Below are 16,257 nucleotides of genomic sequence, written 5' to 3'. Positions count from 1 at the left end.
AGAGTGTAATTGATTTGGTATTGAACAATTATAGACATGGAACCGTGATTGGGTGTAGAGTGTAATCAATTTGGTATTGACCAATTATAGACATGGAACCGTGGTTGGGTGTAGAGTGTAATCGATTTGGTATTGACCAATTATAGACATGGAACCGTGATTGGGTGTAGAGTGTAATTGATTTGGTATTGAACAATTATAGACATGGAACCGTGATTGGGTGTAGAGTGTAATTGATTTGGTATTGACCAATTATAGACATGGAACCGTGGTTGGATGTAGAGTGTAATTGATTTGGTATTGAACAATTATAGACATGGAGCCGTGGTTGGGTGTAGAGTGTAATCGATTTGGTATTGACCAATTATAGACATGGAACCGTGGTTGGGTGTAGAGTGTAATTGATTTGGTATTGACCAATTATAGACATGGAACCGTGATTGGGTGTAGAGTGTAATTGATTTGGTATTGAACAATTATAGACATGGAACCGTGATTGGGTGTAGAGTGTAATTGATTTGGTATTGACCAATTATAGACATGGAACCGTGGTTGGATGTAGAGTGTAATTGATTTGGTATTGAACAATTATAGACATGGAACCGTGGTTGGGTGTAGAGTGTAATTGATTTGTTATTGACCAATTATAGAAATGGAACCGTGGTTGGGTGTAGAGTGTAATTGATTTGGTATTGACCAATTATAGACATGGAACCGTGATTGGATGTAGAGTGTAATTGATTTGGTATTGACCAATTATAGACATGGAACCGTGGTTGGGTGTAGAGTGTAATTGATTTGGTATTGACCAATTATAGACATGGAACCGTGGTTGGGTGTAGAGTGTAATCGATTTGGTATTGACCAATTATAGACATGGAACCGTGATTGGGTGTAGAGTGTAATTGATTTGGTATTGACCAATTATAGACATGGAACCGTGGTTGGGTGTAGAGTGTAATTGATTTGGTATTGACCAATTATAGACATGGAACCGTGATTGGGTGTAGAGTGTAATTGATTTGGTATTGACCACTTATAGACATGGAACCGTGGTTGGGTGTAGAGTGTAATTGATTTGGTATTGACCAATTATAGACATGGAACCGTGGTTGGGTGTAGAGTGTAATTGATTTGGTATTGACCAATTATAGACATGGAACCGTGGTTGGGTGTAGAGTGTAATTGATTTGGTATTGACCAATTATAGACATGGAACCGTGGTTGGGTGTAGAGTGTAATTGATTTGGTATTGACCAATTATAGACATGGAACCGTGATTGGGTGTAGAGTGTAATTGATTTGGTATTGACCAATTATAGACATGGAACCGTGGTTGGGTGTAGAGTGTAATTGATTTGGTATTGACCAATTATAGACATGGAACCGTGTTTGGGTGTAGAGTGTAATTGATTTGGTATTGACCAATTATAGACATGGAACCGTGGTTGGGTGTAGAGTGTAATTAATTTGGTATTGACCAATTATAGACATGGAACTGTAATTGGGTGTAGAGTGTAATTGATTTGGTATTGACCAATTATAGACATGGAACCGTGGTTGGGTGTAGAGTGTAATTGATTTGGTATTGACCAATTATAGACATGGAACCGTGGTTGGGTGTAGAGTGTAATTGATTTGGTATTGACCAATTATAGACATGGAACCGTGGTTGGGTGTAGAGTGTAATCGATTTGGTATTGACCAATTATAGACATGAAACCGTGGTTGGGTGTAGAGTGTAATTGATTTGGTATTGACCAATTATAGACATGGAACCATGATTGGGTGTAGAGTGTAATTGATTTGGTATTGAACAATTATAGACATGGAACCGTGATTGGGTGTAGAGTGTAATTGATTTGGTATTGACCAATTATAGACATGGAACCGTGGTTGGATGTAGAGTGTAATTGATTTGGTATTGACCAATTATAGACATGGAACTGTAATTGGGTGTAGAGTGTAATTGATTTGGTATTGACCAATTATAGACATGGAACCGTGGTTGGGTGTAGGGTGTAATTGATTTGGTATTGACCAATTATAGACATGGAACCGTGGTTGGGTGTAGAGTGTAATTGATTTGGTATTGACCAATTATAGACATGGAACCGTGGTTGGGTGTAGAGTGTAATTGATTTGGTATTGACCAATTATAGACATGGAACTGTAATTGGATGTAGAGTGTAATTGATTTGGTATTGACCAATTATAGACATGGAGCCGTGATTGGGTGTAGAGTGTAATTGATTTGGTATTGACCAATTATAGACATGGAACCGTGGTTGGGTGTAGAGTGTAATTGATTTGGTATTGACCAATTATAGACATGGAACCGTGGTTGGGTGTAGAGTGTAATTGATTTGGTATTGACCAATTATAGACATGGAACCATGATTAGGTCTAAAAACAAATAAATCTAAGTTTACCTGGAACAGTACAGGGCTGACAAGATTGTTGGCATGATAGTCAGCTGAAGAATACTGGTGAAGTGCTGAGCCCCAGTGTTCTACTGGTACAGATGTACTGACCCATTTAGAGTGTCTCTTCTTGGCCTTGATTACCTGTAGTACGGTACTGAAGTTTTCAGTAACAATGAACAGAGCAGGGCAGTTGTAGCTATTACAATTTGTGTAGCTTCACTAATACTGTCATACTGTTAAGTTTAAATGATAGCATTGTTATTGGTTAAATATTGTCAGAGGTTTATGTCAAATGAAGCCATACCTTAAAAAGGCAGTCTTTAAGCTTTGGAGCGACATGCACCATGTCATTGGAGTGAAAGGCTATGCCATTGCTCGATACTTCCTTAGCAAAGCAGCCTTCATTCTTCAGCTCCGTTACAAAGTTTCTGACAGCCTCTACAGGTCCGGATATTGTGACGGTTTTTTCTGCATTATGACAGGCTGGCACAACTCCTTCTGGACATCGTATTTTAGCCTCCTGCCATGTCAAACCTTTGATAAAGTAAAATAAAATTGCAAGTTTTATTATTCTTAAAGAAGGCGTGACAGAAGTAAAAATGGTTTCAGAGCAAACAAATCTATTTCAATCAAGTACATGTTGTTACAGATACATTTGTAAGTTCAAATGAGCACTAGAACAGGTAAATAACAAACTCAAAATATGGTCATCTACGTGTAGTTACTACATGTAGTTGACTAAATTTAAGCAGTCAACTGTCAACTCAGCTAATTACAATACTTTATGCTATAAATGATGTCTTAAGACTCCACTGTTTTTGTTTCTACACTGGAAGCTTCTGCAGCATCTTCTGTTAGAGCTTAGCATAATATCATGTACATGTCAATTCATATGTCTCTATTCATGAATATATGTTCATGTGCAAATGTTGGATATTCATCCAGTCTCTATATATAAATCTCAAAGTTTGTGTGTACTTTGGTTTGTCCAGCTTAGGGTTGCACGATAGCTCGATAGTCGACTGCGATAATCGGCAGTTGTCTTCTCGATATGAATATGTTGCCTATTTTGAGCCTATCAAAACATCCGAAACTTATTTATCATCATCGAATAATAAAAAAAATATAATCCGATAGTTTGCAGATAGTTTTTGGTGTTTCTTTTGCAGATTTTTTTCTGCAGCTTTTCCTTTTTCCATTGCTTCCCATAATCCTTGATCTTTTCAGGCACATATGGTCATCTGGCTAGTTAAGTTATCTTCTCGGTAATATGATAGTTTTACCAGCTGCCAAGTCACGCGATAACTATCGGTGAACTCTGTCTGCTTATTGATAATTCGATAGCTATCGGTGGGACAACTCCAACGATAGTCAATCACACCTTTTCAAACTAAAAATGCCATCCCTAGTCCAGCTATAGCTATTAAAATTCTGGAATGAACAATTGCAGAAGATTTGATCTCGGAACTTTCTGTTCGCCCGGCAAATATCTTGCCAATTAAGCTACCTGAGATAGATGGATTTATCAAGGCGTTGTATGTCCGCTATGTGGGTAAAAATATGCATACAGTTCCGCATACAGCGTAACATCATTTTACGCTTGCTCTCACGGCTCTTATTAGTAAGTTTAGCTTACTCAAATTGGCGATTGGCAATGTGTCAGGCTAATGGCAAGTGGGAGGCAATTACATTACCTATCACTGTTTATAAGCTGATTTTTAAAACCCGTGCAATGCTGAGCGTTTCGCTAGATGTCTATGTATACATCTCGCAGTGTTGGTTTGTTTGTCTTACGTTTTCTGTGGTGTCCGTGTCCAGTTATAGCGATTAAAATCTAGCAGTGAAAAACCCACATGACACTGTATATGAACTTATGACCTTCAACCCGCAAGTCTACAGTCAAACACATCTAACCTTTAGGCTAACCATCCTTATCATTTTAACTATTTTATCTATCCTCATCATGTAGGCCCTAAGCTAAATACGTATGTTCTCTTCATTATTAATTGATATTACTTTTTGTGTTTGTTTTTTTAAATTTCTTGAAGCCATTAAAAAATCCATTACTTTTTTCATTTAATTTGTAATTTTCAAATGTGCCATTTCAGTTTTAAATGTGCCATTTCACGTTTTCAATTTTCTGGTTCTTTCTAAGATCAATTGCTAAAAATTGTAGAAACTAAAAACTTTTATCCAGGACATTTTCAAGTTGGACTTGCCTCTGCATTCTCTCTTCAGTTGGTCAGGCAAAAGACCCTCGTGCACTTCACTGCTATGCATTTGTACAGTATCAAGGGGTACCAGTATTCTTTATTCAAAGTTTTGATAGATAGCTTCTGCTGCAGCAGTAACCTTTTTAATAAATACACTTCTATGTACTGACTTTTATTATTAATTCAACATATTCATGATTTTTATTTTGTTTTCTCGAATTAAAATGAGTTGTATCAGTATCAAATCTTTTTAATTGTAATCGTAGCAAAACAGACTTTATCTAGCCATAACTAGCTACATCTAGCTATAACTAGCTACATCTAGCTATAACTAGCTACATCTAGCCATAACTAGCTACATCTAGCCATAACTAGCTACATCTAGCTATAACTAGTTACATCTTGCCATAACTTTCTATTTTACTATTTTTGAACTGCACAAAACACTTTACTCATAATATGAAGTTTAAAAGTTAGAATGGTAAATATTGTATATGTTAAATGAAAATAAATTTTCTGTGCAAAGAATAATTTATCACCTGGGCACCGCCGAGTACTCAGCTAGTCTTCATATATTGGTTAATGACTTAATGTTTATGTCAAAGTATCTGTCAGGTCACATGTCTACATACAGATCCATGAGTATGTTTATGTATAGGCTAATGCACATAGTCATGTACATGCCCATGTCCATGCATAAGGACATGAACATGAACATAAACATAGACATTTACATTGACATAGACTAGAAAGATTACACTAGTATATTAATTTCCTAAGATCAGTAGCGAGTCCATTTTTGTTATCACATCATGAAACTTTGCTTACCAACAGCGGCCATGGCACCAGGTTCAAGGTTAGCATCCAATACGCATCTTCCTCGCCAATATGCTGCCAATACGGTTTCCTGAGCAGTTAGTGACCCATCAGCGTAACCACAGCCTAGCTCCCCAACAGAGTGACCAATCACACCGTCAGGGGTGAGCCCCATGACAGATAGGGTGTCTACTAGGGCCACCTGTAAAAAGAACCAGCCTTACCTGTCAGTATTCTCTCGAAAGCATAAGATTGGTTTTTCAGCAGCCCGTACAAAATAAAGGCTGGACTATAAGCCAATCTTCTATGCCAATCTTCTATGTGGACAGAAAGGAAAAGTTTTAGAGTTAAAACATCCTACGTATAGTACAACAAGTGGCAGGTTCTGACAAATGGCAGGTTTTGACAAGTGGCAGACTTTAACAAGTCGCAGACTCTGACAAGTAGCAGACTCTGACAAATGGCAAGCTCTGACAAGTGGCAGACATTGTTACAGCAATTCACAACAAACCAATTACCTGTATAGCTGCAATAGACACAAATGAATTGATGATGTTATCGAACACGGTACTGTCATCACCAGTGAAAAGCTTAGAGAGCTCAATGTTATATGGACGCAGATACTCATCAACCATTGAGATTGACTGCGCAAAGGTGTCTAGCTGCATCAGGTCTCTGGCCATTCCATACCACTGACATCCCATACCAGTAAATATGTACCAAAGCTTTCTGTTGTCTCTTGAGCATACCTATGGTAAATCATTGCATAGTACCAAAGCTGGCTAGAGGGGACAACTTCAATTGCATATACTTACTGATAACTAAGCAGGTACCATGTTGCTAGTGCCAATGCAACTAGTCTAGTCTATGTTTAGTTACTGGTAGTTTAGTTATAACCCTAAACACTTTTCAATTAACTAATAGAAAAAAGTAGCTTATATATGAATTAAAGTTTATGCGTGTCACAAGTTGTAGGAAAACGGTATAACAGTATAACAGAATAACAGTATAACGGTATAACATTACTACAACAACGCTAAGAAATGAAAGTATTTTCTAAAAATAGTTTTGCTAATTATACAAAAGCTGAAGCCTTGCAAATCTCTAGTGCTTGTCATGAACATTTTATAAGAAAGAGTCCCTCTCCCCCCCAACAATAGTTTATAATTGATTCAAAATTCCTTTGTATTTCGCTATCTTTCACAATGCAAAAACTCAAAATGGAAACATTTGACAAAGATATAATTTCTCATAAAAATGAACATCACACACAGATTTTTATAAAAAATTTATCAGTGCAGTTAAACTGCTGTAAAAAAGTACAATTGAAGTATAGTTTTGTTAGAAACCTGCAAGATATTACAATAAGTCAAAATTTACATTTTTCAATTTAAAAATAGTCTTTAAACACTGTACAATTACAGCTTTTGGTATTAGCCATAGGGTCATACTGCAGCTGGAAGGGGTACCTTGATGTCCATGATTTGGTGGTCAGGATGATTCAAGATTGTGTAGCCTCTGTAGGGCTGAGAAACACAGCTCTGATCTGATGACTGACTGAGAAGTGAAAAAAGCTCCACATCTTTTGAGTGTTGAGTGTTTACAGTTTCAAACATGCATTCCAGTGATTCCTCAGTTCGTCCACAGTATGTCAGTAGCCTGAGTTCCTGACAATTACTTTTCTCCTAACAAGTTAGAGTGTATCTATCATGTAAGATAGCATATTATACAGTATTTGCAAATAATAATGGTGAATATTTTTACATCTGTTTTTATGCAGTTTTCGCATTTGTAAAATCATCAAGACCATTGCTTAGTGTAAAAGCAACCATTTGCATACCCCAGTCAGTACAACAAGTTTTCTGTTTTTCAAATGAACAGTGAACAGCAAACACACACTATAGTCTCAACTTATTTACTTTAGTTCTGAACAAATAAATAGGAGAAAGTGTTGATGAACATAGCGGTTGCTGAGTTTACAAAACATGTGTGTTGAGCATGGAAGAGGCATCATCATTGGAGAACCAAGCTTTACTGTATCTACTGTAAACTTCTCACGGCATTAGAATAATTTAAAACCTGCCCAATGAATAATCACGACGCTTTTTTATGGAAATGTGGGCTTAAGTAAGTTCAAGGGACTAGGAAAAGAAAAACATAAAAAATAAAGAGTTATCTTCTTTTTGATTTAAAGTGTTGCGAACAGAGAACACAACTTCTCCCAAACACAAGAATTATTTTTTAAATCAATATTATAGCAACCTGTCAATTCAATTTACTGCAAGATGTTTACACTGGTTCAATTCATTGTTGGTAGTTAATAAAAACTTTACATAGTCAAACAGACTGCCTTACGGCTAACCTTTGCTTGGGCCACTTTGGTATTAAGAACAGAGTGTACATTTGTTCCACCAAAGCCAAAGGAGTTGATAGCCATCAGACCTCCATCCCATCCTGTATTTTCAGACACCACACGAAGCCTACCATCCCGTAAGGCAGGTATCTTAGAGTTGGGATGTTTGTAGTGTAGATTTGCTGCAAGTGTTCCTTCTTCACTACAGATGAGTACCTTTGTAAGTGATGCGAGACCTGCGGCGGATAATCGTATGTTTGTAAGGAAATAGTACTCTTATGCAAGGCCCATGAGATACGTATAATCCAACCCAGTATTCTAAAGCATCCTAAAGTGCCTTCAAATGTGTCATATAAATTCCTTGTGTGACCGTTTAATAGCTCTTTGTTGGCTAGGAATGTCAAGACCAGCTAAGGTTAGATATTGTACCTGGTATAGTAAAGCTCAAACTTGAGACGAAGAACTAAGTCTAATAAAAAAAAGGCTTTTAGCTTCTAAGCCACAGCTGCATTTATAAACTTTTAAATTCTTTTTTTAGGTTATTTATTTAATAAAAAGATTTGCGAGATATTTGATCCATATGCATTTAAGCAAACTTTTGAAAAACTGTCACAAATGAGGAGTTGCTTAGACTAATAACAATAATATTGCACTGAAGAAAGTTCATCATCACAGACTGGTTCAATTTTGAGTTTCACTGCTACTAAGGCTATGAAGCTGCTGACAAAGTTTTACACGCACAGCGCAAAAACAGCAGGAGAATGATCAACCAATCACAGGTGATTAAAATTGTGCTTATTTCCCAGTCAGATCTGTGACATTATATAAAAACCTCATTTATTGCATGGAGTTTATAGTCCTTGGATCAGTAAAGGAAGCTAGGAAGCTAAAGCTTAGAGCTGTTTCCAAGTCTAAAAGTGACTATTCAAGAAACTAGATTAACTACTGCAGATTGATGTATCTAGATTTAAAATCCTTCACAACTTATTAATTGCAAGCTTATGCTTACTCTTTTAATAAAAAGGTAAAGAGATCACCCAAAATGATACACAACTTACAAGCAACCATGTAATTCCATCTTTTCAAATGTCAGAAACATTACCTGACGCAGGCTCAGAGTGGCCTATGTTGGACTTTGTAGAACCAATAAGCAGTGGATCATCCCTTCCTTTGCAGAACAACTCAGCAATAGCATTTACTTCTTCTGGATCTCCAGCCTTAGTGCCCGTGCCATGAGCTTCTATATAGCTGATATCTCTAGGGCGTATACCACACTCCTCGTATACCTGCTTCATTAGCGCTTTCTGCATCTGACCAGATGGGTAAGTGATGCCTAGCAAAAATTCATGTCTTGTGTAGATAACAGAAAACAATGATATGACTCGGTATCTTGAAAACTGATGAACCAAACATTTCAATCTCTTCTATAAATAACAAAAAAAACTTGGGCTACAACTAGGCTAAGCAGGAAACAAATGTTATTGAGTAAAATGCAGTTCACAATGAATGTCATACTAGCGGTTATACTTACAACTAGCTGTTATACTTACAACTAGCTGTTATACTTACAACTAACTGTTATACTTACAACTAGCTGTTATACTTACAACTAACTATTATACTTACAACTAACTGTTATACTTACAACTAACTGTTATACTTACAACTAGCTGTTATACTTACAACTAACTGTTATACTTACAACTAACTGTTATACTTACAACTTGTTATACTTACAACTAGCTGTTATACTTGCAACTAACTGTTATACTTACAACTAGCTGTTATGCTTACAACTAGCTGTTATACTTACAACTAACTGTTATACTTACAACTAGCTGTTATACTTACAACTAACTGTTATACTTACAACTAGCTGTTATACTTACAACTAACTGTTATACTTACAACTAACTGTTATACTTACAACTAGCTGTTATACTTACAACTAACTGTTATACTTACAACTAACTGTTATACTTACAACTAACTGTTATACTTACAACTTGCTGTTATACTTACAACTAGCTGTTATACTTACAACTATTTGTTATACTTACAACTAGCTGTTATACTTACAACTAGCTGTTATACTTACAACTTACTGTTATACTTACAACTAACTGTTATATTTACAACTAACTACTATACTTACAACTAGCTGTTACACTTACAACTAACTGTTATACTTACAACTAGCTGTCCTAACTAATAACTTCTTACTTTTGTTGTCCTCTTTAGCACCATCAGAGTTGCTTTTGGAATGGATGAGATGGGCATAAATTCGTTTGCTGTTCTTTTGCTTTTGTAAAAAGATGGCGACAATCCCTTCACTTCTCACATATCCATCGCCTACAAAAGGTAATTTATACATTCCTTCACTTTTAACGTGATTTTACATTTATTTATAGTACTGAATCGATATTTTCATTTGTTGACCAAATTATGTTGGTCCTTTGTTATACGTAAACATTTGTTGGGTGGATAGCCTACTATTCTTTTATGCACCAAGAAAATCGGGCTACATTAACGCTTGCTAACAAAATCTAATTATTTACTTTGGCTGTAGGAGTATATTGCCATATATTGTCATCATGGGATATCAAACCTGGAAGACATAAATTGATAACTTCTGCAACTAGAATAGTGTCCATCTTACATTGTAGTTGTGTTTCATCTCATTAACCTCGCACCAATCGGTAGCCTAGCCATAAAACTTAGTGATTCATTTATATACAGCATTTTATAGTCGCACGCATGGTTGAGTTTCTATAATTCATACATAATGAGTAATTAGAGATGCAATGAAAGTAATGTACTACTTACAAAGAGTTTACATATGAACAAGCCATAATAAAACAAAACACTTTTTTGAAACACCAACTCATAGGAAAAACATACATTAACCAGTTCTCCTAGTCCAGTTATTCATTTCATCCTGCTGACATAGTCATAGAGAAATAAGAGAACTTGCAACTTGCTTACCAAATGTTATAGCTCAACGATTATCAGATTACTGGTTTATATACATATTTTTCCTAATGTAGTCTTGAATGACAGTTAAAGAGAAGACAAATCTTCTTTCAGCTTTTTAGTATTTCTATAAAGTCACAACTGCAGTCTAAATCAACCTGTTAAAAAGACGCTGCCGGGTGCTTAAAGTAAAATCAACTGCAGATAAGAAGAGTTTATGTACTTGTTTGTATAACTCAGATTTTATATCTACTAGCTGTGTTTTAGTAAATTTCGTAGCAGACATTTTCTGAGAAAAAGGTCAAGTTTTATCAACCGGTTTGCTCACATTTTTCAACAGCTTACTTCTTCAACCAATAGCTTTACAGCATACAGTCCTTCATACCTGATTCGTCGAATGCTTTGCAAGCGCCATCTGGTGAGAGCATAGAAAGCTTGTGGAACTGTACAGTGGTAGAAGGTTTGATACAGATGCTGGCACCTGCTACAATAGCCGAATCGCATTGTCCTGTGCGTATGGCTAACAGTGCTTGGTCCATTGCGAGCAGGCTCGATGAACAGGCAGTGTCTACTGTAAAACTTGGACCTGCAAAGACATATCACGAGACTATAACTGCTCTCATTCTGGTTTAGAAGAAATTGGGCTCAACTTCAAAAAGTATGGCATACTTGAATGTGTATCGCTCCGTAAAACATGTTTTATCTTCATCTTGATCATAAAACTATTTACGGAGTGTTCTGTGAGTCAAGAGAGAACAACTACCCAGATAACCTTTAGCCGCCCCTATCCATAATTAGACCAAAGAATTATACTAATTTGTTGCAGAATTGTTCTACTGCCATAGGCATTGGACTATGACCATGGGCCAGTTTTTTATAGCTGGACAAATACTTGCATCTTCAATTTAAATGGAAAAAATGGGTTGTATCTAAATTTGGATTTAAAAGAAAACGAAATGATGCATGACTGCTGTAGATCCTCACAATAAGTTGGTACGGCATATTGCTATCTTGTATGGAAGTTAGTTCAGGTACATCAAATAAATTTGATATTGTACCTTAATTAGCCCGCGCTCTATACAGTCATAGAACTGGAGATACAACTCCTAGAGCATTAGGTATAAACAATGAGCCCCATTACTAGACTCACCCATTATACAAACAACTTTTGTCTAAGGCACAGGTTAAGACTACAGTTTGAAACTTCATAAAGTGAAAAGGTGAAAATGTTTAAAAATTCAACTGAATTACTGTTGAGTAAGACTCTCCCATTTATGAGGTATGGCCACCCAAGCTGGTATAGCTGTTTATTAGTTCAATATAGAACAACACCTTTGTATTGTAAAGTGCCCTGTTCAAACATCTCAAGAATATCTTATAACAAGTGAACACAGTTCATTACTGTTAAAAGAATAGTGCAAAAATCATTGGCTTATTCAACAATAATTGTGTGACACAGTGTGCTGAGCATGTTGCGGAGATCCAATAATTGGCTAAGAAGAGGTGAAGAAGGGTTACCTTATTCACACTCTATATAATTGAAAAAAGAATATGGGCTAACCATCATCTGGCTTTAATCTTCAAGGATGGTAGCGCCTGTTATATATTAAAGTGACTTTTAAAAAACAAACAAAACCATTCATAAACTGGATAATAGTTTGTTTAATAAATTGTCTATTTAATGATTTCAAATAAAAGGACTGGAGAGCTTAAAGATAATGTAGCTCCTATAACGCAAACTTCCTATAACGTAAATTCCACTTAACCACTCAGCATTCATGTGAATATTTGGTTTCATATTACGCAAGTAATTCTATACAACGTAAAGCGTCACGTCGATGCAAGCTGTCACATTCGATTCCAATGATGACAATCCTATAGTTAATGATAAAAATATCGTTTTCTCTCTTGCCACATTTGTGAAAGAAAATGACGTATAGGGCGTCTATTTTATATGCACTAGTACTTAGCAGTTTGGTGTGCCCGAAGAGATCATCAGGTGCAGGTATTACGGTGTGGGTCTAACAAGCTGTCACGAGCTGAAGCCTTGTCAAAAGCAATCTTTTATTCCTCTATCTCTGGCTTCGGATAGATGGACGGACAAACACAGTTATATTTATAGCGAAAATATATTTTTGTTTTACTTTATTTTAGACGTACACAATAGTTTTAACATTTTCTTTGCAGTATAAACTTTGCTGTGTAATAAAATAGGGAAAACAAAAGGATTTAAATTGACATTGAAGATATACGCTTCGTCGACTAAATGCAAAATGGCCACAATAATAAACTCTAAACCGAGTGAAAGTGATCAAAGAAAAAAAAGTTGTCAATACGAACCAATAATACTAAAGTTAACTACACTTAACTTTTAAATTTAATGACAGTGTACAGTCATTACATTAGAAAGTTACGTTTGATTTTTTTCTTTTTGAAAGGCTGGAGGGGTGAGTTTGGGAAGGTCTTAGAACGACTTAAGCAATTAACATGTATTTTATTGTTTGTATTACATAAAACCCCTAGAATGTAAACACTCTTGGAAAGGAGTATTTACATTGTAAGAACATCCACTGTATCCAGTATTATATCCAACATTTAGACATGACTGCTAGAGTTGTCTTACCTTTGAAGTCAAAGAAATAGGACAACCGATTTGAGAACATGCCTCTTTGGATACCAATCATTGTGAAGCCTTCCGTTGTTGAGGCATTAGCACACCAACTGTCAGCAGCCTCACTATCACACGTCCCAACAAATACTCCTGTATTGCTGCCTCTCAGGCTCTCTGGATTAGTTCCTGAAATTACATCAATAGAGTTACTCATTAACAAGTTTTATAGAACTGCTCACCAATGATACCCTGTTAGCATAATACTTATGAAAGGTTTCTTGTGTTTTTCCTCTATGATAGAGCGTGGTGCACTAAATAAGACAACCATGAAAAACATCGGAGGGTGTCTCTTCTGCGCCCTACCTGAATCAACAATAGCCTCAAATGTTACTTCAAGCAGCATTCTAAGCTGAGGATCCATTCTTGCTGCCTGCTTAGCATGAACTCCAAAAAATGTTGCATCAAATTTAGACAAATCCTTTAGTTTGCCTGATCTAGATGGCAGGCCATGGATACCTGCAATTGGAGTTACCATAGAAACAGCCAGACAATATAATGACTTGTTTTAAAAGTTGTCTTATAATATTCAAAATGCTTGCTGAATTTATACAGTCAACCACTACATACAAAGTTCTCTTGTTCCAATATTTTCTTTGATATGTATTAAAACTATTGTATGAAACAAGTTTCTTTTTAGCAGTACCCATAATCCATTTTAGTTTGTTTCACAGTCCGAAAGTCCATGGTAACTCGTAAATAACTATTGCAGGTGAAATTAGAACAAATGTATCTGGCAAAACTAAATCAAAGTTTCAATCTAAAAAACTAAAGTATACGTAAGAATTAGTAAAACAATAATAAGTAAGATGTTATTTATTGTACATTCCAAGGTGGTGCAAGCTGGGCAGTGCCTAGTTTCCAAGGTGGTGCAAGCTGGGCAGTGCCTAGTTTCCAAGGTAGTGCAAGCTGGGCAGTGCCTAGTTTCCAAGGTAGTGCAAGCTGGGCAGTGCCTAGTTTCCAAGGTAGTGCAAGCTGGGCAGTGCCTAGTTTCCAAGGTAGTGCAAGCTGGGCAGTGCCTAGTTTCCAAGGTAGAACCCAAAAGTTAGACCAAGTAGAGTTAAAACTATTTTGATTTATATGCCATACTCTTATACTTCTTATGAAATTTCTAAAGATTTTTCAAACAATGTTGAACATTACTTTGGGTGTTGAGTCAAATATTATCTCAAATTTTACATGACGCAAAGGAGGATTCATATAGAAGATATTATTAGTGGCAGTTTAAGGTGAAGGAGTACATGGATTAAACATGGCTTCACTCACCAGAAGTCCATCGTCTATCATCGTCAGTCACCATGTCATCATTGTTCATAAGATGATCACGAAACTCATTCACATTGTCCGACTCTGGAAGTCGACATGATATTCCTGTTATGACTATTTCATCGTCGCATGATCTGCAGCACAAGGCCGACAGTAATAATAATGGACAGATATTTAGGATTCTATTTTTTGTGACAGATAAAAAACATATTTTTTAATGATTGCGTGAAAAGGCTCAATTTTTAATGGGCAACTTCTATCTACAGTACAATATCTACAAATTGTACAATAGGAGTTGTCTGACTTTACAGTTAAGTAATTTCGTATTTCGTAAAGATTGAGTTTCCATGAATAACCCACCTTTGCCAGTGTGAAGCGTGTTGCATGGCGGAAATATATTCTTTTGGTTGCTCTTTCCTTTGAGTATATGCTAAAAGTCTGTTCACTTCTCTGCCAACAGGCATCTCACAGAGTGCGATGGCTGGCATCATTGACTGTAAACTGGATGAATTGACACAAGTAAATGATGTTTAATGTTGTCCAAACACATTATGCTACTAAATGAAGCAAGTATAATGAAATGCTTACTAATTCAACATATTATAATTTTCTGGTAAAAACGATGAAATAATAATCAAATAAACAAAATTCAAAAAAAGATTCCAATTTGGCAAATCTGTTCTTCTGAGAGCCAACAGAGATTAGATACAATATGTGCCCAAGCATTACAGCCATAGCTTGCACATCAATTAATCAATTTTGAAAAGATAAATATATTTTAAAGAAGATAATAGCTTTAAGATGTTTATATCATACCCTGATAACTATAAAACTGCTATTATAATAGTGAGTGTTAACTCATAGTTAATAGTGAGTGTTAACTCATAGTTAATAGTGAGTGTTAACTCATAGTTAATAGTGAGTGTTAACTCATAGTTAATAGTGAGTGTTAACTCATAGTTAATAGTGAGTGTTAACCCATGGTTAATAGTGAGTGTTAACCCATAGTTAATAGTGAGTGTTAACTCATAGTTAATAGTGAGTGTTAACCCATAACAACATCAATCTAGCTTTGTCATTTTATACACGCTTCAGGAGAACCATAGCACAAACTACTGCATATTAGCTAGAGTAATCTACCATTGGTGATATTCGTAACCCTTTCATTCAACCTTCAACTCTGACTTAATAACAGTTTTGAGTTCAGGCAAGCGCTTACAAAAGAAAAAAGCAAACAGAAAAAGAACAATATATTTCCATTGTATTTTAATAAAAACCTAATATTAATATATACCAGACATTTTTTTAAGCAGAATGATGACTTGTAAATTTATAATGTTGCCTTAAGAAGATTACCTGCATTAATAAACCTGCATCAATAAACCTGCACCAATAAACCTGCATTAACAAACAAGGTGCATTTATTTTATGATCATGCCAGCTTCAAAACATATAGAATATTATTATAAAATTATATTTAAGTTGTCTCTATTCATTTTTTCTTTTAGAACCTATAGTTTAGAAATCAGGCTTGAACAGCTA

General features: G+C 35.7%; 1 protein-coding gene across 1 annotated transcript in view; it reads right to left on the bottom strand.

The window, feature by feature from the left end:
* Positions 1-15,203, bottom strand: part of LOC137386383 (fatty acid synthase-like) — a 28,263-nt gene extending 13,060 nt beyond the window's left edge. The window contains exons 1-13 of the mRNA XM_068072835.1: positions 15,076-15,203; positions 14,716-14,849; positions 13,756-13,908; positions 13,405-13,578; positions 11,167-11,367; positions 10,032-10,160; positions 8,911-9,141; positions 7,818-8,044; positions 6,925-7,140; positions 5,974-6,204; positions 5,468-5,657; positions 2,731-2,960; positions 2,433-2,567 (exon numbers count right to left, since the gene is read on the bottom strand). Coding sequence (XP_067928936.1) covers positions 2,433-2,567; positions 2,731-2,960; positions 5,468-5,657; positions 5,974-6,204; positions 6,925-7,140; positions 7,818-8,044; positions 8,911-9,141; positions 10,032-10,160; positions 11,167-11,367; positions 13,405-13,578; positions 13,756-13,908; positions 14,716-14,849; positions 15,076-15,203 — 2,379 coding nt within the window. The remainder of the gene's footprint in view (positions 1-2,432; positions 2,568-2,730; positions 2,961-5,467; positions 5,658-5,973; positions 6,205-6,924; positions 7,141-7,817; positions 8,045-8,910; positions 9,142-10,031; positions 10,161-11,166; positions 11,368-13,404; positions 13,579-13,755; positions 13,909-14,715; positions 14,850-15,075) is intronic.
* Between the last annotated feature and the right edge of the window lie 1,054 nt (positions 15,204-16,257).

Source organism: Watersipora subatra, chromosome 1 (genome assembly GCF_963576615.1).
Source record: "Watersipora subatra chromosome 1, tzWatSuba1.1, whole genome shotgun sequence".
In the NCBI taxonomy this organism is placed as follows: Eukaryota; Metazoa; Bryozoa; class Gymnolaemata; order Cheilostomatida; family Watersiporidae; genus Watersipora; species Watersipora subatra.
The sequence above is the reverse complement of the archived record's forward strand: the minus strand, read 5'-3'. Positions and strand labels throughout refer to the sequence as shown.